At 34.7% G+C, this 24,355-nt stretch overlaps 1 protein-coding gene across 4 annotated transcripts in view; it reads left to right on the forward strand.

Annotated features, from left to right (window-relative positions):
• Window positions 1-23,535, forward strand: part of LOC149551008 (uncharacterized) — a 159,708-nt gene extending 136,173 nt beyond the window's left edge. For 3 of the 4 annotated variants that reach the window (XM_089786567.1, XM_089786568.1, XM_089786569.1), the window contains 2 exons: window positions 22,352-22,534; window positions 22,654-23,409. In XM_089786567.1, coding sequence (XP_089642693.1) covers window positions 22,352-22,534; window positions 22,654-23,153 — 683 coding nt within the window. In that variant the 3' untranslated portion in view covers window positions 23,154-23,409. Of the gene's footprint in view, window positions 1-22,351; window positions 22,535-22,653 lie in introns of all 4 variants that reach the window. The other variant, XM_089786570.1, reaches the window with a different exon arrangement.
• Window positions 23,536-24,355: the final 820 nt, after the last annotated feature.

The following is a 24,355-nucleotide window of genomic DNA, read 5'->3' on the forward strand; positions in this document are numbered from 1 at the left end:
TTCCAACCATAAATATGAGACTAATTTGGGCTTGGACTGAATACTAAGCGACAACAATTGGCAAAATGAAAAGCCCAAGAATTCCAAGATTTTTACAGATTTGAAAACTTGTATCACACACCCTTAGTTAAATAAACTTCAAAGATAGAATAACATCATCAAATAAAAGCCAATTTGATCCCATACTCAAGTATACAAGGATCACACAAATATAGATGCAAATTGTCGAGGAAGGTGTAAAGTTTCTGCAAATTCTTAAGTGAATCAAACTTATATTGTACCTTTATAGGTCTGCTGTAAATAATCTTCAATAAACAGTCTTGTTTGAATGAAATAATATAATTCTGGAAATGCTTATAATTTCTGCAATTTGTCTTAGGGTAGAATTGATTTAAGGAGCAGACTTAATGTGTTGTGTGTCCTTAAACTTCAATCACACCCACCTCTTATACCATGACCAAAAGGCATGTCCCTTAAAGGGACATTGCCCTCTCTAGTTCGGCCCACACTTCACTTGTAGAAATCGGCGCTCAATAGGAAATAACAAATGTATTAACTAACATAACTAAATAGTTATAGTTAGTGCATAACAAGGTTATTTCCAAGGATCGCCGCCCATCCTATTTGGCAAGTGTAATGCATATAATGCCTTAGAATGGTATACAAGGAGAGAAGATTAATGTGTGGTCTGCACACACAGACCAGTATGAATATCACTGTTAGAAATTTAACACTCCCTATTAACTTTATAATCATACTGAGAGATAACATATCTAGCATCATCAATTACGATGAATAAGCATAGATTGATACTTTATATCTATCTGAATATTTTGAGCAAGTGATATCATGAAACACATGATACTGAGTCATATAACCATCTTGTGATATGACTTATCACTTATACTAGTGATGTCAGTATCACATGTAATGCAATACACACAAGATAAAATCCGAAGAATGGTTAAATTCTTCATTTATCTAGGTTATGACTCATAGGTACCGGCAATCCTATATCACAACTTGATCCTATGTTAAGATCTACCAGAACACAGGATAAAGTTCGAAGAATAAATTCTTCCTTTATCCAAGTTGTGATTCATACGCATAGAAATGCTTGTCACAAATGATCTTGAACTCACCTAGATCTAACAGTAGTTCTCTATTGTTCAATACATTATCTAAGAAATCATCATCTCTCATAATGTCTTTTATACAAGTATTCATTATCTCAAAGATAGTCACCTCTAAAATAATGAATGCAAATGGTGGAGCCCATAACAGTCAATAGCCTGACAATAAAATTATTTTATTAATAATTTAAAGGATACAAATGAATTACAATTCAACCATACCAAGTCTTTTCCTAAAGTGATCTATCTTCACTCTAGAGAGAGGTTTGGTGAGAATGTCTGCTGTTTGATCTGCAATGTAAATGTATTCTAATTTTACAGTATTTCTGTCTACCATATCTCTTACATAATGGTAAGGAATTTCAATATGCTTGGACCTGTCACAGAAAACTGGACTCACCAAAAACTTGATGGAACTTTGATTATCACAATGAATAATCGTAGGATTCATGGCTTGACCAAATAATCCCACAAGTAACTTTCTAAGCCAAATTGCTTCTCGAGAGGCCATCGCTGCTACAATGTATTCAGCTTCTGTGGAACTTTGTGCTACTGAAGATTGTTTTTTGCATATCCAAGATATCATTGTTGATCCTAAACTGAAGCAACATCCTGAAGTACTTTTTCTGTCTTTAACACTTCCACCCCAATCAGAGTCAATGAATCCATGAAAATACAAGTCGACTTTCTCATATTTGAGCCCAACGTTAAGAGTGCCTTGTAAGTGTCTCATAATGTGTTTGACTGCAACTAGGTGAATCTCCTTTGGGTCACTCATAAACTGACTTAAGGCGTTAAACAACATAGCATATATCAAGTCTTGTATTCACCAAGTACATAAGGGACCCAATTATCGATCTTTAGAGAGTAGAATCTATGGAGGGTGATTCTACTGCAGCTTCTTTAAGTTTATGTAGATTAGTCTCCATTGGAGAAGACATAGGCTTGCAGTTCCACATGATGGAACCTAAATTTTTGCAAAAATTAAGCCTCATTTATAATAAAGGAAATGGAAAATCCCAATCAAACCTCAACACAATAACAGCTACCCAACAGGGATGAAGGGAGAGCACAAAGATTCATAGTCATGATATTTCTAAAGAAAATATAACGTGAAAGGAAGACAACTCTATCTATCTATATATAAGAAATACCCAATGACTATTGTTTAATGGTGCCAATATGAAAACGAGAGAGGATGAAATCATTAAAGCAATAAAATAAATGAAAGTCACAAAGGAAGAGACATATGAACATTCTGTTAAAGTGAAGAAAAATGATTCAAAGGTAGAGGAGCATTGCATCTCTTGCGAACTGTGTGAAGCAATTTAGCCTCCCTGAGCTATAACCACATGAGGCACTTTTATATGAGAGAGATATTCATTTCTCTTGAAGATCAAAAGACCCTGTGAAAACATTGCTGACAGGAGATGATTACTATGTTAATGAAAACACCAAGAACCACGACACATATCTATAGTAGGTTCAAACAATATCACAAAGGCAACATCTAGTTTTGAACCACAGTATAGTGATAAAGTTTTTACTTCCAGTCCTGTAAATATGCATCTATACAGGTTATTATAGCATGGTGATGATAGTACCTTATATTTGAATGTTTCTTAATAAGAACAATGATAACCATGAAGATGAGTATGCGTGTATCTGGAGGAATTGACCAGTTGGCAATAATCAAGGATGAATATAATAAGATAGGAAGTTCAATAAAATGAAATTAAAGGCAATGTTTTGGAGATTATATATATCCTATTCATTTTGCATTGAAGAATCTCCAGAGAACTGGAGTATATGTTTTTACAAGGAGGAATCCAAAGAGAATCAAAAATATCATGGACAACTGCAGTTATGCACACAAGAATTTCAGGCAGTGGCTCCATAAACAAGCATATTCAGATGTAGTACAAAGAATCCTGTACACATACAAGTCGACATTCTAATTGAAAAATCCGTCCAACAGCAACAACGATGATATATTGAGGCGTCTGGAACAGTCAAGGCAATCTTCACCGAAAATACATGCATAGCAGCGATATAAAAGAAAGCCGAATCAAAGTCTTTCATTGCCAAGTATTGCACAGGAATGAAGTGGAGATGGGTCAGTCTTTAATGCCAATAAACAACGATAATAGTGTATGTTGATATGACTCAACCATCAAGAGGCATCGGGAGCAGTCTTTTACGGAGGGCACTAAAGCGTTGAGTCGGATTCCAATTGCGTGAGGAGCTTCAGTTGAAAGTCTGAAGAAATCTATTGGCTTTAGCATGATATAGCAGGCAAAATCTGAGACGACTCCATTCATACAAGCAATATCCAGTATTTAGCCGAGAAAACTATTTTCCAATTTCCATTCGATACCATGAGATGTGCATAAGCCAATAATCAAAGTGACAGATTAATAAAAGAAAGAAAGAATTTAGGAGCCCAATAAAGCTTAATAATATTTATTAATCGGCCGTAACAAAATAAGATTGTGATAATATTTGCTTAATAAAGAGATCTCATGACGATATAAGAGATGTCTCTTTTCCCAAAAGACATAGCTCTTTTAAAAAAAAAATAAAAATATATATATATATATATATATAGACGAGATTTGTTTTTAAAAAAAGGACAGATTCGAACAATTACATTCATACACTCTAAAGGAGTATTTTTATTTTATTATTGTGTGGAGGAATAAGGGCTCTATTATGATTTTGTGATATAAAGTCCATTATTTTATTTTTAAAATAAAATAAAATGTTCTTTGTTTATTATTAAAGGCTTGGAGATTTAAACTACAGGCGAATCATCCTTTGTAAATATTTTTGGAATTCTATATACAATTTAAATGTCAAATAAGTGGACATGATCATTTAGCATTTTGAATTTGATCATTACAGAGATTGTGATATATTAAATCATTTCCATATTTGTACCCAATTTGTCTCCCTACGAGAGGAGTTAAAATTCAATCTGAACTAATTTAAGATTGCATTATAATTGGTCTGTCACATCTAGATTATTAAAATTGTTGGCAATATAAGTGCATTGAACATTACGAAGTTGTATGTGAAAGTTCATTGAAGTTGACTCTATCGCCCAGATGAGCAGAGGCACTGTTCTTTTTATTATTAAAGTCAGAAAATCTACATATTCTTTCTACAAGCATCAATTCCATTATTTACAAAATTTATACAAAACATTCAATTATCCAAATACTCAGCATCCAGTTTCATTCTGATTGAGTTCAAGGACACTGCCAGCTGAGGAACTCGCAAAGTTTAAATTCGCTATAGAAAACCCTTGAATTGAGTAGTCAGTGTTCAAGGTGAAGGTCTACCCGCTTGGGTGTCGTTGAGCCCGAAGTGCAGGGGAGTCTAAGCGATTTCCGTTCGTTGGCCAAAACTTGATTGAGAGATCCTACCAAAGAAGTGGCAGGCTCTTGGATTTCCAATCTGCGGTTTTGGGATCCAACAGATTGGTGACTCTGCTGGGGAGTTGCTCGCAACAGGTGTTGTGCAGTTACCCAGAGTTTCAGATTTCGTAAGACCAAAATCAGAAGGTAGTTATATCAGTTTGTTTAAGAGCATACTTGGCTAGAAGTGAGAACCCAGGAAGATCAATACATTCCTCGAAAGAGGTGGCAACTCTATTGAATAAAATTTCAGTTGGTAACTCTACTGAGGGAGAGGACTTAGAAGGAGATGATTTGATTATCTAACATGGACAATATGTACTATGATCAGGATAAGGATCTATGTTACACCATGGAGGAAGAATACATACACCCCTTAGATGCATTTTTCAATCTGGAAAGATATGAAGGCGAGACATTGACACATTTGTTTATAAGGATGGTGGATATTTTTCGGGAAGTACCTTCAGACATCATGCCTTCACGTAAGGAATTGATAAAAAGTTTTGTGAATTGGGAATTTCACCAAAAGATCCCGATTTGATGCTTCTTTTCCAAATGTTTGATGAAAGTCCGAGTTATATATCTCCTTCGGATGCATATTTGAATTTAGAAAAGCAAGAAGATGAATCTGCAACAGAATTCTTCATGAGAATGTTTAATGCTTATCAAGAAATACCTTTAGAATACAAAACTCCATCATCTGATCTTCTCTACAGGATGCGGGAATCAGGCCTCTTATATGATCATCGGTTTCTTAACTTTCTTGAACTTATTGATAATGAGCTGGTTGCAGAGGATAATGAAAGCAAGATTGAAGTAACAAATGGGTCAGGTGAAGTTTCAGATTCAAATAGAGATGAAATTTTTGAACATACTGAAGGAGAATTAGCTCATGATGATACTTATATGTCTATAGATGACGGTTAATGTGAAAATGAGGAAGAGGATTCTTTAAGTGTAGAGGAGATTTCAGCCTTGTTAGATCAGGAATATCAAAAACACATTGAAAGAAGTGGTCTGAATTTTTTCTCAATTCACCATGGTGAGTAAGGTGATAGATTAGAGCATTCTCAGGAGGTATTGGATGAAAGAGATGGTCATTCTGAGGAATCATATAGTGAGGATGAAATAACATTGCATACAATGTATGAACATGAAGAAGTCTTCGGATATATTGTTGATGAAGATATCCATCTTACTAGTCAGGAAGATGATGATTCCTAGAAGGATGAAATTGGTACATTATTTGATGAATCATTTGCTGATTTTGATGAAAGCTCTCATGATAGTGTTCTTGAATTCTCCATGTACCTAAACCCATTGTTTGAAGAAGTGAATGAAGACAGCTCTGAATTCACTATATTATCAAATCCATTGTTTGAGGAGGATTTTCCATGCAGCCAAATCCATCAGCATCATGATGAAGATAGCAGCTCTGATTTTGAAATTGATGAAACTCATGTAGTGTATTCAGAAGATGAGACTTCGTTCAATTCATCCTATGAACAAGAGTTGCAACAAATATATGAGGGAGCTATAGAATCAGAAAGGCGTAGTGAGGAGAGTACATTTGAGCATGATTCTGAAAATTATCAAAGTGTCCCATGTGATCTTGATATTAAAGCAGTTACTGTTGATGAAGATGACCCATTCTCCAAGCTTTTTTCTAAGGATAAGAAATATCCGGAATGTGGGGATAAAGCATATTGTGTGCAAGGAGATGTTCAAAACTCTGATCTAAATGTTGGTATGACTGATCAAACACATGATTATGAGAATCTTCCATTCAGCAAAGAGTACAAGGCACCTAATGACTTCTTGGAGGCTAAACATAAATCAGATCCCAAAGACCGCATTGAAAAAGTAGAGCCAATAACCATCTTCTATGAGGACGGTCCATCTAATACAGGTTTGATGTATGGGCAGCAAATTGAAATAAAGAAGGGAAAGATTACCATAATCAGCAACTTCAAAATGTTACATGATCAGAACTATGTGTTTGATAGAGGGAAGGATCTATTTTCATTGTTGGGGGGCTAGGGGCCACCCTATTTCACCATGCATCAATATTAAGCATGGATGCTCGGTCTGCTTATCCAGAGATAACTGGAATCTCGCTATGCGTGTAGGGAGCATACGTCCCCAACAAGAGCCACTGATGGAACCTAAATTTTTGCAAAAATTAAGCCCCATTTATCATGAAGGAAATGGAAAATCCCAATCAAACCTCAACACAGTAACAGCTGCCCAGCAAGGATGAAGGGAGAGCACAAAGATTCATAGTCATGATATTTCTAAAGCAAATATAATGTGAAAGGAAGACAACTCTATCTATCTATATATAAGAAATGTCCAACGACTATTGTGTAATGGTGCCAGTATGAAAACGAGAGAGGATGAAATCATTAAAGCAATAAAATAAATGAAAGTCACAAAGGAAGAGACATATGAACATTCTGTTAAAGTGAAGAAAAATGATTCAAAGGCAGAGGAGCATTACATCTCTTGCGAACTGTGTGAAGCAATTTAGCCTCCTTGAGCTATAACCACATGAGGCACTTTTATATGAGAGAGATTCATTTCCCCTAAAGATCAAAAGACCCTGTGAAAACATTGTTGACAGAAGATGATTACTGTGTTAATGAAAATGCCAGGAACCACGACACATATCTATAGTAGGTTCAAACAATATCACAAAGGCAATGTCCAGTTTTGAACCACAGTATAGTGATAAAGTTTTTACTTCCAGTCCTGTAAATATGCATCTATACAGGTTATTATAGCACGGTGATGACAGTACCTTATATTTGAATGTTTCTTAATAAGAACAATGATAACCATGAAGATGAGTATACCAAGGTTGCATGGGTACGTGGGTACGGGAACGGGTACGGGTACGGGAGCGGGTACGGGTATGCATATTTTTCAAAATAGGGGACGGGGGTACGTGTGTATGCCTAATTTTTTCTATATAATTAATATTTTATAGAAAATATAAAAATCAAAATATCTGTCATGAGTCATGACATTGAGCATTCAAAACAAGAAATTTGAAAATATAAGCCATAAGTCAAATATATATATATATATATATATATATATATATATATATACGCTATTGCTGAATGTTTAAAGTATTTTTCATAATAGGGGACGGAGGTACTTGGGTATGTCAAACTTATTTAAAAATTACACTTTTATATTTATAAAAAATCTGATTTTATGAGTCATGACAATGGTTTTTCAAAACAAGAACAGTGGTAAAGTTTGCAAATGTAATGTACTGTTTTCAGTTTTAGATTTGCTATATGTTTGAAATAATAATACATGATAAATGCTTAGATGCATAACAAAGAAGGCAGACTTTAAACATGAACAAGAAGATCCTAAACCATATGACAATGACATATTGCAAATGATAAACTTTTGACTTGAACAGTGATAAAGTTTATTGTTAATGAGTATCAAAGTTTCAAACTGATTTGGTATTGAATTAAGTTTGATAAACAACAAGCTAATACAAAAACAAAAACCAAAAAAAAAAATCAGAATCTTAATCAAGGTCCTTAGCTATGATGCTCTCCACCGAGTACCTGGTACGTGGGATACGTGTACCCGGTACTTGGGTACGTGGGTACGAGTACCAGGGGTGTGGGTACGAGTACCCATGCAACCTTGGAGTATACATGTATCTGGAGGAATTGACTAGTTGGCAATAATCAAGGATGAATATAGTAAGATAGGAGGCCTGATAAAATTAAATTAAAGGCAATGTTTTGGAGACTATATATATCCTATTCATTTTGCATTGAAGAATCTTTAGAGGATTGGAGTATATGTTTTTACAAGGAGTCGTCCAAAGAGAGATTCAAACATATCATGGACAACTGCAGTTATGCACATAGGAATTTCAAGCAGCGGCTCCATAAACAAGCATATTCAGATGTAGTACAAAGAATCTTGTACATATACGAGTCGACATTTTAATCGAAAAATCCGTCCAACAGCAACAATGATGATATATTGAGGCGTCTGGAACAGTCAAGGCAATCTTCACCCAAAATACATGTATAGCAGCAATATAAAAGAAAGCCGAATCAAAGTCTTTCATTGCCGAGTATTGCACAGGAATGAAGTGGAGATAGTTCAGTCTTTAATGCCAATAAGCAGTGATAATAGTGTATGTTGATATGACTCAACCATCGAGAGGTATTAGGAGCAGTCTTTTACGGAGGGCACTAAAGCATTGAGTTGGATTTCAATTGCGTGAGGAGCTTCAGTTGAAAGTCTGAAGAAATCTGTTGGCTTTAGTGTGATATAGTAGGCAAAATCTGAGACGACTCTATTCATACGAGCGATATCCAGTATTTAGCCGAGAAAACTATTTTCCAATTTCCATTCGATACCATGAGATGTGCATAAGCCAATAATCAAAGTGACAGATTAATAAAAGAAAGAAAGAATTTAGAAGGAACCTGATAAAGCTTAATAATATTTATTAATCGGCCATAACAAAATAAGATTGTGATTATATTTGCTTAATAAAGAGATCTCATGACGATATAAGAGATGTCTCTTTTCCCAAAACATAGCTCTTTTAAAAGATATATATATATATATATATATATATATATATATATATATATATATATATATATATATATATATATATATATATATATATATATATATATATATATATATATATATATATATATATAGACGAGATTTGTTTGTAAAAAAAGGACAGATTCGAACAATTACATTCATACACTCTAAAGGGGTATTTTTATTTTATTATTGTGTGGAGGAATAAGGGCTCTATTATGATTTTGTGATATAAAGTCCATTATTTTATTTTTAAAATAAAATAAAATGTTCTTTGTTTATTATTGAAGGCTTGGAGATTTAAACTACAGGCGAATCGTCCTTTGTAAATATTTTTGGAATTCTGTATACAATTTAAATGTCAGATAAGTGGACATGATCATTTAGCATTTTGAATTTGATCATTACAGATATTGTGAAATATTAAATCATTTCCATATTTGTATCCAGTTTGTCTCCCTACCAGAGGAGTTAAAATTCAATCTGGACTAATTTAAGATTGCATTATAATTGGTCTATCGCAGATTATTAAAATTCTTGGCAGTATAAGTGCATTGAACATTACAAAGTTGTACGTGAAAGTTCACCGAAGTTGACTCTATCGCCTAGATGAGCAGAGGCACTGGTCTTTTTATTATTAAAGTCAGAAAATCTACATATTCCTTCTACAAGCATCAATTCCATTATTTACAAAATTTATACAAAACATTCAATTATCCAAATACTTAGCATCTAGTTTCATTCTGATCGAGTTCAAGGACATTGCCAGCCGAGGAACTCGCAAAGTTTAAATTCGCTATAGAAAACCCTTGAATTGAGTAGTCAGTGTTCAAGGTGAAGGTTTACCCGCTTGAGTGTGGCGGAGCCCGAAGTGCAGGGGAATCTACGCGATTTCTGTTCGTTTGCCAAAACTTGATTGAGAGATCCTACCAGAGAAGTGGCAGGCTCTTGGATTTCCAATCTGCGATTTTGGAAACCAACACCACATTCCAAATCTCTTCAAGATATATAATGTTTACTAACCTTGATTAAGTATAATGCTGTTAGAATTTTGCCTTACTTACAGTCCTAAGAAGTAATGAAGGAGTCCCAAATCTTTCATCACAAATTCTCTAAGTAGATCTTTCTTGCATTGATCTATGAGATGATCATCACCTGTTATTAGTAAATGATCAACATATAGTATCAAAATTACGATGTCATCTTTATCCGTTTTATAATATAGATTTGGATCGGCTTCATTTTTGGAGAATCCTAAGCCGGTGAGATACTTATCAATTCTTTCGTACCAAGCCCTTGGAGCCTGTTTAAGCCCATATAGAGCTTTTTTGAGCTTGCAAACAAAAAATTTAGGTTCATGAGTTTCAAATCCTCCAGGTTGCTCCAAATATACTTCTTCTGTAATCTTTCCATTCAGGAATGTTGTTTTTACATCCATCTAATGTACTTTCCATCCCTTCGATGCTATAATAGCTAGGATTGTACTTACAGAGGTGTATCTGGCAACATGAGCAAAGGTTTCTTTATAATCAATCCCTTCTTTTTGAGAGAATCCCCTGGCTACAAATTTGGATTTATATTTTTCAATGCTACCGTCAGCAACATGCTTTATTTTAAATATCCACTTGGAAGAAACAACAAATCTTGGAACAATTTCCTAAACATCATTTTTCATAATAGATTGGTATTTTTCAGTCATAGCATCTTTCCAAGCTGTATGTTTAATAGCATTTGAAACATTGGTTGGTTCTAATTTAGACAAATCATTCATGTTTGCTATATAACTAGAAAATCTTTTGGGTCTTTTGCTTTCTCTGACAATTCTAGATGGTGCAATGAAGTCTTGTGCTTCCTCTACTGTTTTAATGGCCCAAAGTGGCCTTTTCTTAGAATTTTGAGTTTCTTCAAGATTAAGATTTTGAATTTCATCTTCAATTTCTTCAATGTTCTCCCTCTGAGACTCAGATTCAGTATCTCTTTCAGAACTAGGTAAAGGAGAGGGTTCTTCAGAACTTAGGGCTCTTTTGAATGCTAAATCTTCTTTAAAAATTACATCCCTACTAAGTTCAATATTTTTCTGACCAGGTATGAAAATCCTATATGCTTTAGATGTTTCACTATACCGTACAAAAATACCTTTCTTCCCGAAGGGTTCTAACTTAGTTCTCTTTTTTAGAACATGGATATATATAGGGCACCCAAAATCCTAAGATGACTTATATTGGGTTTAACCTTAGTAAAGACTTCTTCAGGATTTTTATCTCTAAGGCAGGAATGAGGACTTTTGTTTTGAATATAGACAACAATACAAGAGGCTTGTGCCCAAAGATAATATTCTAGATTTTGATCAAATATCATAGCTCTAGCAACTTCTATAACTGTTCTATTCTTCCTTTTTGCTACCCCGTTTTGTTGTGGGTTATAAGGAACGATATACTCCCTCTTGATTTTCCCCGGCATTATCAATCCTAAGAGTTTTGATTTTATGTCCTGATAAGTTTTCAATTAAGGTTTTAAATTATTTAAATCTCTTCAGGATTTCTTCTGATTCTTTGCATTTTAAGAAGTAAATCCAAGTTTTCCTAGAGAAGTCCATTATAAAAAGTATATAGTACCAGAATCCTCCGAGAGAAGGAACATACATAGGTCTACATAAATTTGAGTGGATTAATTCCAAAGCATTGTTAGTTTTTCTAGTGCTATCATGAAATGGACTTCTGGTGTTCTTACTCAGAGCGCATCCTTTGCATATGCTTGAGTGATCTTTATTCAATTTAGGTAAACCTGTAACCATCTTCTCCATAGTTGATAAAGTTTTGAAATTTAGATGTCCTAACCTTCTGTGCCATATTTCATTGATATCTGCAGCTTCATGAATTAAGGCTTGAATAGCTCGACTAGGTTCTGAATTTAATTCATACAAATACCCTTTTCTTTAACCGACCAATTTTGCTTTCTTAATTGAGGAGTTTTTAGCCCAGTTTATGACTTTACCGTCCATGAATGCAACATTATGTCCATCATCTTCAAGTGCTGTAACCAAGATTAGATTCCTTTTTATTCCTGGTACATAGATTACTTATTTGAGAAGAAGACAATTTCCCGACTTTAGTTTCAAGGTGCAATTTCCAATTCCTTTGAGGGAATGTGCTGAATTATCACCGATGGTGACTTCACTATTAACCTTTTCTGATATAGAGTCTAGTGCTTCTTTGTATCCTGTAATATGTCTAGATGATCCACTATCAATGACCCATGCTTTACTTGAGACTTCATTTGATAGTGATGAATACAATACACGATTCTCAAGATCATAGTTATCTTCTTCGCTAGTTAACTTTGTACAGTTCACTTGCTATTTAGAATTCTCTGGGCAATTAGATCTGTAGTGTCCAAACATTTCGCATTTGAAGCATTTTATTTTGGATATATCTTTCTTAGGTTTGTCATTCTTTGGATTATCCTTTTTCTTCTTGAAATGCTTCTTTTTGCCTTTATAGGAGTTTGTATTAAGAACATGAAGTTCTTCATCTTCAGTTTTCAACTTTCCCCCTTAAGTTTTTTGGATTCTTCCTAAATACAATCTCCTTTAAGTCTATTGAAGTCAGGAAGTTTGTCTCTAGCACTTACTCTTTGTCTGAATGTTTCCCACAAGTCTAGTAATCCATCTATAGCCATCAAGGTTAGTTCTGTGTCATTAATGATGGTTCCTATAGTTGCAAGTTCATCTCTTAGATTGGAAACCCTTAGGAAGTAAGAATTCATCGATTGTCCCTTATTTATTTGTATGTGATTTAGTTGCCTTTTCAGTGTGAGAACTCTAGTTGCATTGTTGACCTCATATGCATTTAGTAATGCATTCATCATATCAAATGTTGTTTGATGTTTCTTTAGTATGGGTACAATATCATTTTTCACTCCATCTAATATGATCTGAATGACTTTTCTATTTCCTTTACTCCAGATAGTTTTATGAGATTCAACAGTAGGTTGTTTGGATGTTGAATCAACAAATTGTTTTACATCATTTTCTTCAAGAATCATCATGATTCTGAATTTCCAAGCATCAAAATGTTCTTTTCCATCAAACCTTTCCTCAGGTTTGATTGTGTATGCCATTGAAGATAGGAGAATGATGCTAGATATATCATATATATCAAGTTTGATTAATTTGCAGAGCCTAGGTTCGACTACTAGAGCTCTGATACCATGTAAAGTTTTTGCAAATTCTTAAGTGAATCAAACTATATTGTACCTTTATAGGTCTGTTGTAGATAATCTTCAATAAAGAGTCTTGTTTGAATGAAATAATATAATTTTGGAAATGCTTATAATTTCTGCAATTTGTCTTAGGGCAGAATTGATTTAAGGAGCAGACTTCAATGTGTTGTGTGTCCTTAAACTTCAATCACACCCAACTTTTATACCATGACCAAAGGGCATGTCCCTTAAAGGAACATGACCCTCTCTAGGTCGGCCCACACTTCACTTGTAGAAATCGGCGCTTAGTAGGAGATAACAAATGTATTAACTAACATAACTAAGTAGTTATAGTTAGTGCATAACAAGGTTATTGCCAAGGATCGCAACCCATCCTATTTGCCAAGTGTAATGTATATAATGCCTTAGTATGGTATACAAGGAGAGAAGATTAATGTACGGTCTGCACACTTAGACCAGTATGAATATCACTGTTAGAAATTTAACAGAAGGAAATAACACACTTAGATACATAAATATTGTCACATGTATACAAAATTCATGGACTATGAAATCTGGGAATCAAAACAAATATTAAAACTAAAATTGTAAGACTAAGGCTCAAAGAAGGTATATCACTCATCCCAACATCACAATAAGTCATGCACTGGCATCTAAGATGAGTTATGGATGATGGCTGTAGCCATGATATTTGCTTGTGTATCAGTGATTGGCATGCAGTTGACTTTTGTTACCAAGCTTATTAACAATGGAGTGGTTGTAGAACACAGGTTCACTAAGGGGAGGGGAGGAGGGGGAGGGGTGTGAATTAGTAGTGAATAAACCTTAGATTCAAATTCAAACTTCTTCACTTTAATCTTTTTTGTACTTTAGAGCATTTAATCATAACAATAGAAAAGACCATGAAATCAAGAAGCACAAAACACAATACACAATAATATGACGTGGAAACCCAATGCAGGAAAAAACCACGGTGATAATGGCTACTAGGATCTACTGTACTAATCTAGCCTCACAAATCTTCTCTCCAATTACAACTTAAACGACACCAACCCTATGAAGTCTCCAAACCCCCCTAATACATCACCAAACTATTTACAATGTTTTAAGGGCTGCAACCCTAAGGAATCTCCAAATCCCTATTCAACCTTTTACAGAAATGAGCACCTGCTCTTTGAGCATCAACTCAAATCAATACAGAACACCAATTCAATCAGAATTACACTTCACCAAATTGAATAACAAGTTCAGTATTATACAGTCCTGACAAAATCAATTATACTAATCTGCATCGTCTGACATAGTATGCTCAAAACATGGTTCAGTACAACTGCAGTGATTACCCCTTAGAATGCACTCAATCTGACAATAATTTTGTAACCTTTTTAATGGCTGCTGTATAAGCTTATTCAGAATTACTTTGCAACACTTCGAAATTCCAGTTTTCAGAACCTTAACAAGTCAGCATATCTATACCCATAAGATCAGAGTGTAACTTTACAAGGAATGTAGATATCACCTCTGTGAAACACAAGAAACCAATATAACATTCAAACATTTGTACACTGTCCTCGGCCAGCTGCCATCCTGTCTATACCTTAAGCATACTCTCAAACTTTTATAGTTGTGACTGTTTATCTGTCAGCAGTAGTACACATCAAAATGTTTTATTCACTCCTTATATTGTCACACCTTCATAGTTCTCAATTACAGATTTGACCTTCAATGCACACACTTCCTATCGATCTTCAATTCAGACAAGAATATATAAATATCATTTGTCTATTTTTAGAAATCGACTCTGGTACAAACTAATGGAAATGATTAATTAGTTTCATTTTCCATGCACGATTTCTAAATAAGATAAAAATACTGTTAAATATTAACATGATAATCCTACTGGTCTGAGAAGTGCAGACTGCACCTCAATCTTCTTCCATTAATATCATATGTTAGCCTTTATATGCACTAGACTTGACATAAGACAGGCGGCGATCCTTGAAGAAACTACATTTTGTACTAACCATAACAAATTTGTTATGTTGGTTAAGCAATTAATTATTTCTTGAAGCGCCGATTATCTCAAGTGGTGTTTGGGCCAACCTAGGGAAGGTCATGTTCCTTTAAGGGACATGACCTTTGGTCTTGATATATATGGTAAGCATTATTGTAGTTTGAGGACACGCAATAATAAGAAGTCTGCTCTCTCAAGCAATAATACCCATACGAATACATTGCAGATATAAATCAAGTTCAGATTAGAGTTAAAGAATTTACGGAAACTTTACATGGTATCAGAGCGGGTTCCTTCATTGGAAGCTTAACTGCTTGAAGGTAGATCCATTCAAATTCATGGGCAGAATCGAACAGGCTTGACTAAGGGATGGTGTATTAGAATTTCCCAGAAATTTTATTTCTCGAGAAGCGCAATGAGCAAGAAGTTTGAACCATCTGATAATGGAAATCCAGATTATTTGAAATTCATTTTTTCCTCCATTGTCTACTATTTTGATCCTACATAGGTTTATTTGGTGATCTTTCTTTGATGTATTTGGGAGGAGAGTTAAACTAGTAAGCTGATTGGAAAAGGTTGTTTCACTGCATTCTGTGATAGGGACTTTCTGTGGTTGAAGTTATTGTAAAGGCGAGACTACACAGAAAGAATGATTGAAAGCTAGATGAGTCGGATTATCTCTGAAGATTATAAATATTCGACTTTCAAAGCATTAAAGTCATAAACTAGCTGGCAAAATAAATAAGCCCTTATCGTATGTGTGATATAGTATCGTATTGTCACTGAGAATTAATATTTGTTGAAACGATAGTGGAGCTTATAAATAAACCTGGGTAAAGCGTCGACAGTAATCTTTGACGACTTCAGTAGTATTGGACACGATGTTCATATGGAGCGTACAAATCATTCTTGCTTGCTGTGAGATGAGTTCAGTGTTGGGAACGAAATTGAATTGGAGCTACAGGACAAATATCATTGACGGTGTATATGTAAAAGTAATAAATAAACGAGAGCCTTCCTTAGTGATTGAATGTGTCTGGAGTATCGAAAAAAAAACCACCAACTCAAAATATATATATATATATATTCCTTGCTCCTAACAAGAGTCTTGGTGGAGATTGGTAAAAACTGTCGTTGCAAAAAATTTCTCTGTCATGGTTTGGCAAAATATTGCTATTACAAGAATCTCCAATTATAATGTCGACCTGCATACAATTAGTTAGTACATATATCCACTCGTATGAACACAATGTCTCAACCTTAGCTCGTCTGTAGCTAACTTGTTGAAGATTGCCATTCATAGCAGATTGCATGCACTGGGAGTTGTGGTAGAAGCAATTGGAGGTGGTTGAATGATTCAGAGATGAAGTGTATTCACGTTGTAATAGATTCCATTTGATAAATTGAATAGTGTGAAAATTTTGATATGCTAGAGACCAGATTTGAGTATATTTGGGGAATTAACTAAGGGGGTGGAGCAGTTGAGATTCATGCATCAAGATTCAACACAACTGTAGTTCATCACCAGTTTCAACATTCCTTGATAATCACAGTGATTCAGAGTGTTGGAAAAATTGGAACAGAGATTCCACTAGAAGTGAAATTGTTGCGTGGAAGCTAAATTTGGTATGCTCTCTAAATGTCTTTTCACTATTGATAATGGAGGAGTTTAATCACATTATTACACGAAGCAGGACTCTATTAACAATAAAGCATTGGGGCAGATGCGAAGGTAGATGCAGATGTATACATAACATATAATTACTAGAGTGTTATGCACCGGTTTGAAGAATGGCAATGACAATTGAAAGAAAAGAATGCAACAAATTATGAGATGGGGATGTTGATTTGATGTTACATTTTCAGAGGGAGATGTTCAGCCTCAGAGGGAGGTTAAATCAACTATCTTATTGTGTAGACCAAAGCCATCTCTGCCAAGAGGGAGAATTTCAATCATTTTACGCTTGTTAATAAGTTTCTTTTCTGTGATATGACTCTTGTTAGAGATGAGTCTTAGGTGTGATTGCATTTCTTTCTGAGTATGAGTTAAAGAATTAAAAACTGATTAAAACATTAATTCTGAGATAAATTTGGACTAAGTGACATAAACAGAAATTCTCATGGTTTGATAATGACATGTAACCCCTTGAGAAGTTATCTGTAAACTTTGGCTAGATAATGGGAGGGGATCTTACAGTGTAAATATTGAGAGGGAGTCCTACCAAAAGTAGTTAAACCTAAAAACTTCAGAGGAAGTAGATAGGAAACTTGTAAACTCTTCACTAAGAGAGTAGATCACATTAAGTGTCATGGACTTCAATAACTTCAATTTGGCTTAAATACAGTCATGGATAAATTGAGAACTTGCATATGTGGATTGAATCCACCTTAGAGATGCTCGAACTTAAGAGGGAGTTTATATATGGTCCTACTTTCACCTAGTTTTGCATTATAAACTCTTCCTTGGGGATTCATATGTATTAGCATTTCTTTTGAAGATTATATTTAGCCTAGGCTACATTACTGGTTGTGTTTGTTATAATCATTGGCTATGTTATAGCAAAGACTAAACCTCTTTTATATAGTTGAGTCTATAGTTGGATATTTTGCATGATCATGTATTTGATATGTGAATATAGCATAGACCATATTTGTTGCATGTTTGGCTAGATTTATCTATGCGATTATATATTTTTTGATTTGTGGATAGTAGCGATCCATGATTTGAGTCTTCTCGACTCAAGGATTGAGTACTTGGTGGACTCAATGCCTGGATACTAGTACTCAGAGCACTTGGTGAATATCATGTATTTGATATTCGGATACCTGTGCAGGTGGCATCATGGATTTGATATCCGAATTAGTACTTGGTGGACTTAATGTCTTGATACTAGTACAAGTGACATCATGGATTAGATATCGGATTTATTACTATCTAACTAGAACCAAAATAAGTGATTTATCTAAATGAGAACCACCAATGTTTCAAATGCTTTTAAACTTACAGCTTGGAAGGTTGCAATGACAGAAGGATACCATTCCATGTTTGAAAAATTGTTCCAAGGCCTAAAAGGAAATTTGTTGTTTCTTCTAAATGGATATTTAAAAATAAGCATGCTGCTGATGGTAGCATTAATCTAAATTCATAGCTAGAGGATTCTCTCAGAAGAAGGGAATTGTTTATGAAGAAACCTTTGCTCCAAGTTGCCAGATACACCTCTATAAGAACAGTCCTAGCTATTGCAACATCGAAGGGATGGAAAGTACATCAAACGAAAAGATTACAGAAGAGGTATATTTGGAACAATCTGAAGGATTTGAAACTCGTAACCCTAAAATCTTTGTTTACAGGCTCAAGTATGAAAGAATTGACTTGGTCCTTCATGGGTACATAGACTCAGATTGGGTTGGAAGCGTTACTGATAGGAAAAACAATTTAGGATGTTGTTTCAGCAATGATATCTTGGATATGTAGAAAGCAGGCATCAGTAGCACAGAGTTCCACATAAGCTGAATACGTTGTTGCAACAATGGCCTCTCGGGAGGCAGTTTGACTTAGAAAGTTTTTGTGGGATTATTTGGTCAACCCATGAATCCTACTACTATTCATTGTGATAATCAGAGTTCCATTAAACTTTTTGTGAATCCAGTTTTCATGACAGGTCCAAGCATATTGAAATTCCTTACCATCATGTAAGAGATATGGTAGACAGGAATTCTGTAAAATTAGAATACATTTGCACTGTAGATCAGACAACAGATATTCTTACCAAGCTTTGCTCTAGAGTGAAGATAGATCACTTTAGGAAAAGACTTGGTATGGTTGAATTATTGGACATTTGTATTCTTTAATTCTTAATGAAATAGTTTTTAAAAATTATTATTGTCAGGCTATTAAAACTGTTATGGGCTTCACCATTTGTGTTCATTATCTAAGAGGTGATAATCTCTTAGATAATGTGCTAAGCAGTAGAGATCTATTGTCAGATCTAGATGAGTTCAAGATCACATTGTGATGTAGACATTGTTATGCCTATGATTCACAATTTGAATAAAGGAAGAATTTTATTATTCTCCAGAGTTTATCCAGTGTTCTGGTAGATCATAACTCAAGATCATGTTGGGATATAGGAATGGCAGTTCCTATAAATCACAACATGGATAAATGAAGAACTTAATTGTTCTTCAGATTTTATCTTGTGTATTGCATTACATGCAATACTAAAGTGATAAGTCATAATGTGTAATGACTTAGTATCATATGTTACATGATACCACTTTTCTCAGAAGATTCAGATAGATCTGGAGTATCAATCTATGCTTATTCATCATAATTGATGATGCTAGATATGTTATCTCTCAGTATGATTATCAAGTTAAGAGGGAGTGTTAAATATTAACATGATAATCCTACTGGTCTGAGAACTGCAGACTGCACCTCAGTCTTCTTCCATTAATATCATATGTTAGCCTTTATATGGACTAGACTTGACATAAGATAGGCGATGATCCTTGAAGAAACTACATTTTGTACTAAAAATAACAAATTTGTCATGTTAGTTAAGCAATTAATTATTTCTTGAAGTGCCAATTATCTCAAGTGGTATTTGGGCCAACCTAGGGAAGGTCATGTTCCTTTAAGGGACATGCCCTTTGGTCTTGATATATATGGTAGGCATTATTGTACTTTGAGGACACACAATAATAAGAAGTCTACTCTCTCAAGCAATAATACTCATACGAATACATTGCAGATATAAATCAAGTTCAGATCAGAGTTAAAGAATTTGCAGAAACTTTACAAATACGAAAGTAGTTTTTAAATTGCACCCGACTAAGTTATTTGCATGGTGACAAGTATTCATACCAATCTTTGTCTCTATTCAATTTTCCATTTGCTCTTCAAACAAGGTCTTCGTTCAAATAATCTGTCACATATTTTCCAGCCGCTTGTTACACTGCTATGTGGGCACCAAAGTTGCTGAAAACTTCCAATGTGTCCAGCCGCTCTCGTTAAGTAGGAATATATTTTGCTGCGAGATCATAGTCATTTTTACTCATTTGTGGGTATATGAATAAGACAGACTAAAGCGCCTCTACCCTGACATGTCATAAGACTCCTGTGGTAACATTTGCTCCTTGTCTCTATTCAGAATATAGAATGAGTTTGGAAAAAATTCTGAAGCAAAGGTTCAGTGACACATGTTTTAATTTGCCTGTTGTTACTGGAGATGAACATATTTGAATCCTTGATAAAATGAATACAACAAATATATGCACAAAGCATATATTATTTACTGTCCTGTTGATATGATTCCATGTATCCTTCCCACTGGAAGAACACAACATTTGCACCTGTTTAAAACTGTCAATCAATGATTAGATCAGACAGTTGTACCAACAATTGCAGACTTCCATACAACCAACTGTACAATATCATTCAAAAAATATATATAGAGAGAGATTCATTTCATTTCATATTATTGTTTCCTGTTGTATTCATTTCATATTATTGCTTCCTGTAGTATTATGACATCAATGACATACATAAAGAACTGATGCCAACAGTGGTTAAGTTAAAAAATAAATGGTTATGTTTTACTTTGACTTTATCTAGGGTACTAATATATGACATACTGCTATCAGTCGTCTATGCAAGGGATGCTTGATACATTTTGCATTATGTAAATGGCATTTCTTGCCAACTATGACTTAACTTGTATTTGAGTAAAAGGATTGTAGCAAGCAACTTTGCCTACCATGGTCCTTGTATACTAATCGTGTTGTCAAATATATGAAATAATAAATCCTTGATGGTGGCATTGACTTATGAATTTGAAGAGATTTGCAACAAGGAATATGTACTATGTAGATTTGGATCATGATTCATCATTGGTCTATAGCTTGCTTAGACTTATAGTCGGATGGATGGGGATTTACCATAACAAGGTTGAGGGTGGCACACGTCGCAGAGGTCTAGGGTGGAGAGATAGAGAAGAGGTGGTATTGGGGGTCTAGATCTCTGGGGAGAGAAGAGAATGAGATAGAGGAAGTATGATAGGGAGAGAGATAGGTCTAGAGTACATGGGAGATAAAGTGAGAGAGAGATAGGGAGAGAGCAAGAGAATGGTGGTAGGAGCTTTCTGATTTCTGAAATTTGACAAAGTCAAAAAATTTATAAGATCTGGAACCTGGAGTTGGAATTATAACTCCTAGAGATCTGAAACCACTCAAACATCCTGCCAATGTATACATGGATTACACTGCAATTTAATATTTCATGTATATATTCTCATGAAGAAAATGAGATTGGCTGGAAGACAAGGATGGCGGTTTAAATGCCATCTTGCATGTATATAGTCTGGGGAAGCTGATAAACCCAAAAAGCATCATCCTGCCAATGTATACATGGAATACACTGCAATTTAATATTGCATGTATATATTCTCATGATGAGATTGGCTTGAAGACAAGGATGGCGGTTTAAATGCCATCTTCCATGTATATAATCTGGGGGAAGCTGATAAACCCAAAAAGCATTGAATTTTTTTGGGATTATTAAAAGTAAAATTAAATGGCTGAGTCTTAGGCCCAAACTCACCAAGATTCAGCAAGTCTAGCCAAGCCTCCAAACTCAACTGAGTCCCCCAGACTCCACAAGGGTGCCTTGCCTAGCATTTGCGAGTGTAGGTGAGTCCAATTTCTATGGCCACTCTTACCTATCCAGTTGCAATTTGGCTCTTATTTGTGTAGACAAAAATTGTTTTTCCAAATTAAATATTGTTTATGTTATTGAGGCAATATGCTTGTGCACTTTATCCACCTGTGCAACAACGTTATTCTATTTTTTGCATTATACATGTACATTTTCATCCTATAATGCAATCAAGTTACTCTCAGTACTAAATTTCTAATCAATTAGTGAAATCCAATTTTATTCTTAAAACCTACAGTAATTCCCTTCACAGGATCTGCAACTCAGCAGGAGCTATCTCATCAGCACGCAACACATGGTTATGGTGAAAGGATATCTCAGCTGTCTAATTCAGCTATTCACACAGATGTGCCTGCAAACGTCCCAGAATCATTAACTGCAGCAAGGAGTGTGCAAGCTAGTAGAATGCTTGCTTCACAAGGTACAGTATACATCACTGTGGCTTACATCATTCTTCTATATTGTTCATAGCTACCAACCTTTAAATCAGATATTTCTTGTATATCACTGAAGATGATGCTTCTTGTCTTGTGGTTTTAGGTTTGACCAATAGAATACTTGAAGGTCGAGTGGGCACAAATGCAAACTCTTCTTGTTCTGGTTCAACTGTTAGCACCAGTATTCGTGTGTTCCAAACTCCTGCAGATTCTATTGTTCACGTGCCAGCTTCTCCAACAAGTATTGCCAACATAACGATGAATAATGGAAATCAAGTACCAATCTCAAATTTTTCTTTGTTATCGTCACAGAATGTGACTAGATTTCAACCTGGTTTTAAATTGAATTTAGATGTCAACTCCATTGTAGAAAATGGGGACATGGATCTGGGAATTAGAGAAAAAAGTTCAGAACACTCTAGAACATGTATACCTGAAAGCAGCTCCAGAGACTTTATGAGGGCGAAATCTATTCATGCTTCAAAGAATATTGAAGGACAAATAGAACAGCACCAACCAGAAACCGTACCTACATCTCGAACGAATTGTATCAGTAATAGTAGTGAAATTGCGAGTGTCATTTATCTATCTGATGATGATTGAATTGAGCATAAATCTTCTTTCTTATCTAGCTGTGATAAGCTGCTAATTTCTTTGATTCCTGGCAGTAATCTCTAATAAACATCCATTATTGTTCTATCATCTCAGCCAACTGGTAGAAGATGTCTGTATTCCCTATGCAAATTTTGCACGTCCTGTTTTAGTCATAAATAGTTCCTTATCTGTCTACGGACTAACATGTTAACATACCTGCTGTATATATGAGTTTGATGAAGCTACTCGGGAATTTTGATAGTCATTTTCTAGTACAGCTTTGTGTACAATAATTGACAGCCTGAAGATGTATAAGTAGGTATTCTGTATCATTAGTACAAATTTATAGCAGTCACGCTGAAGGTTTCCAGTCATTATTGCTGGTACATAATTAACCTCTTATGTTGCTCATGAAAACTCTACTGGTAATCAATGCACTTCCTAAGAGTCCAATTAGTACTCAATAATGTCTTCAAGATATTAGTAGGTGAATGGGTCCTTGGTCTACTAGTGAAGTTGAATGGTTTTGAAAGAGCCTACTAGAGATCAAGTCTTGCTAGTGCCAAAGCTTTGACACAATTAAGGGATGAGGCTGAGATTGTGACCTAGGAGGATATTGGTGAAATAGATACCCCTCACTCATTTTCTCTTAGCCAAAGAGTGTTTTAACCTTAATATATTTATTGTGACATTGGTATGGTTGAAAGTTAACACCTTGAAACAGTTCCAAAAGAAGCTTTCTTTGCATGTGTGCAACTAATGTCTATATTCTCTATATTCTCTATCTTTAAGAGCATTGTCAATGGATGACTCTACTTAGAGACTTCTAAGGCATTTAGTAATTTTAAGGATATGTGATCAAGGGTACTCCACTTAGTAACACAAACACAACAAAAATAGAGAAATAACAAGAAGTTGTAAGAACAGAAAATTGACTTTTTATTATCTCCAAAAGTATGGTATTACAAATTTCAGAACCATAAAATGAATAGCCACATGGGCATTTTCCTTACAATATATTGCAACTTAGAGCTACCATAAACATCCCCTAAACTGTCCTCACATGTCTTCTTTATATAGGCAGTTTTCCACTGTCCAAGAAAGTAATAAGAATTTAAACTCTAGGCCCTGAGGTCTGCCAACCCTAAAATATTATTTTTATTCATAATTTATTATATTAGAATAGGCCACGACAACTTTCAGAATTCAAA

This window comes from Cupressus sempervirens, chromosome 6 (genome assembly GCF_028749045.1).
Source record: "Cupressus sempervirens isolate cs-2001-9-10 chromosome 6, ASM2874904v1, whole genome shotgun sequence".
Taxonomy (NCBI): domain Eukaryota; kingdom Viridiplantae; phylum Streptophyta; class Pinopsida; order Cupressales; family Cupressaceae; genus Cupressus; species Cupressus sempervirens.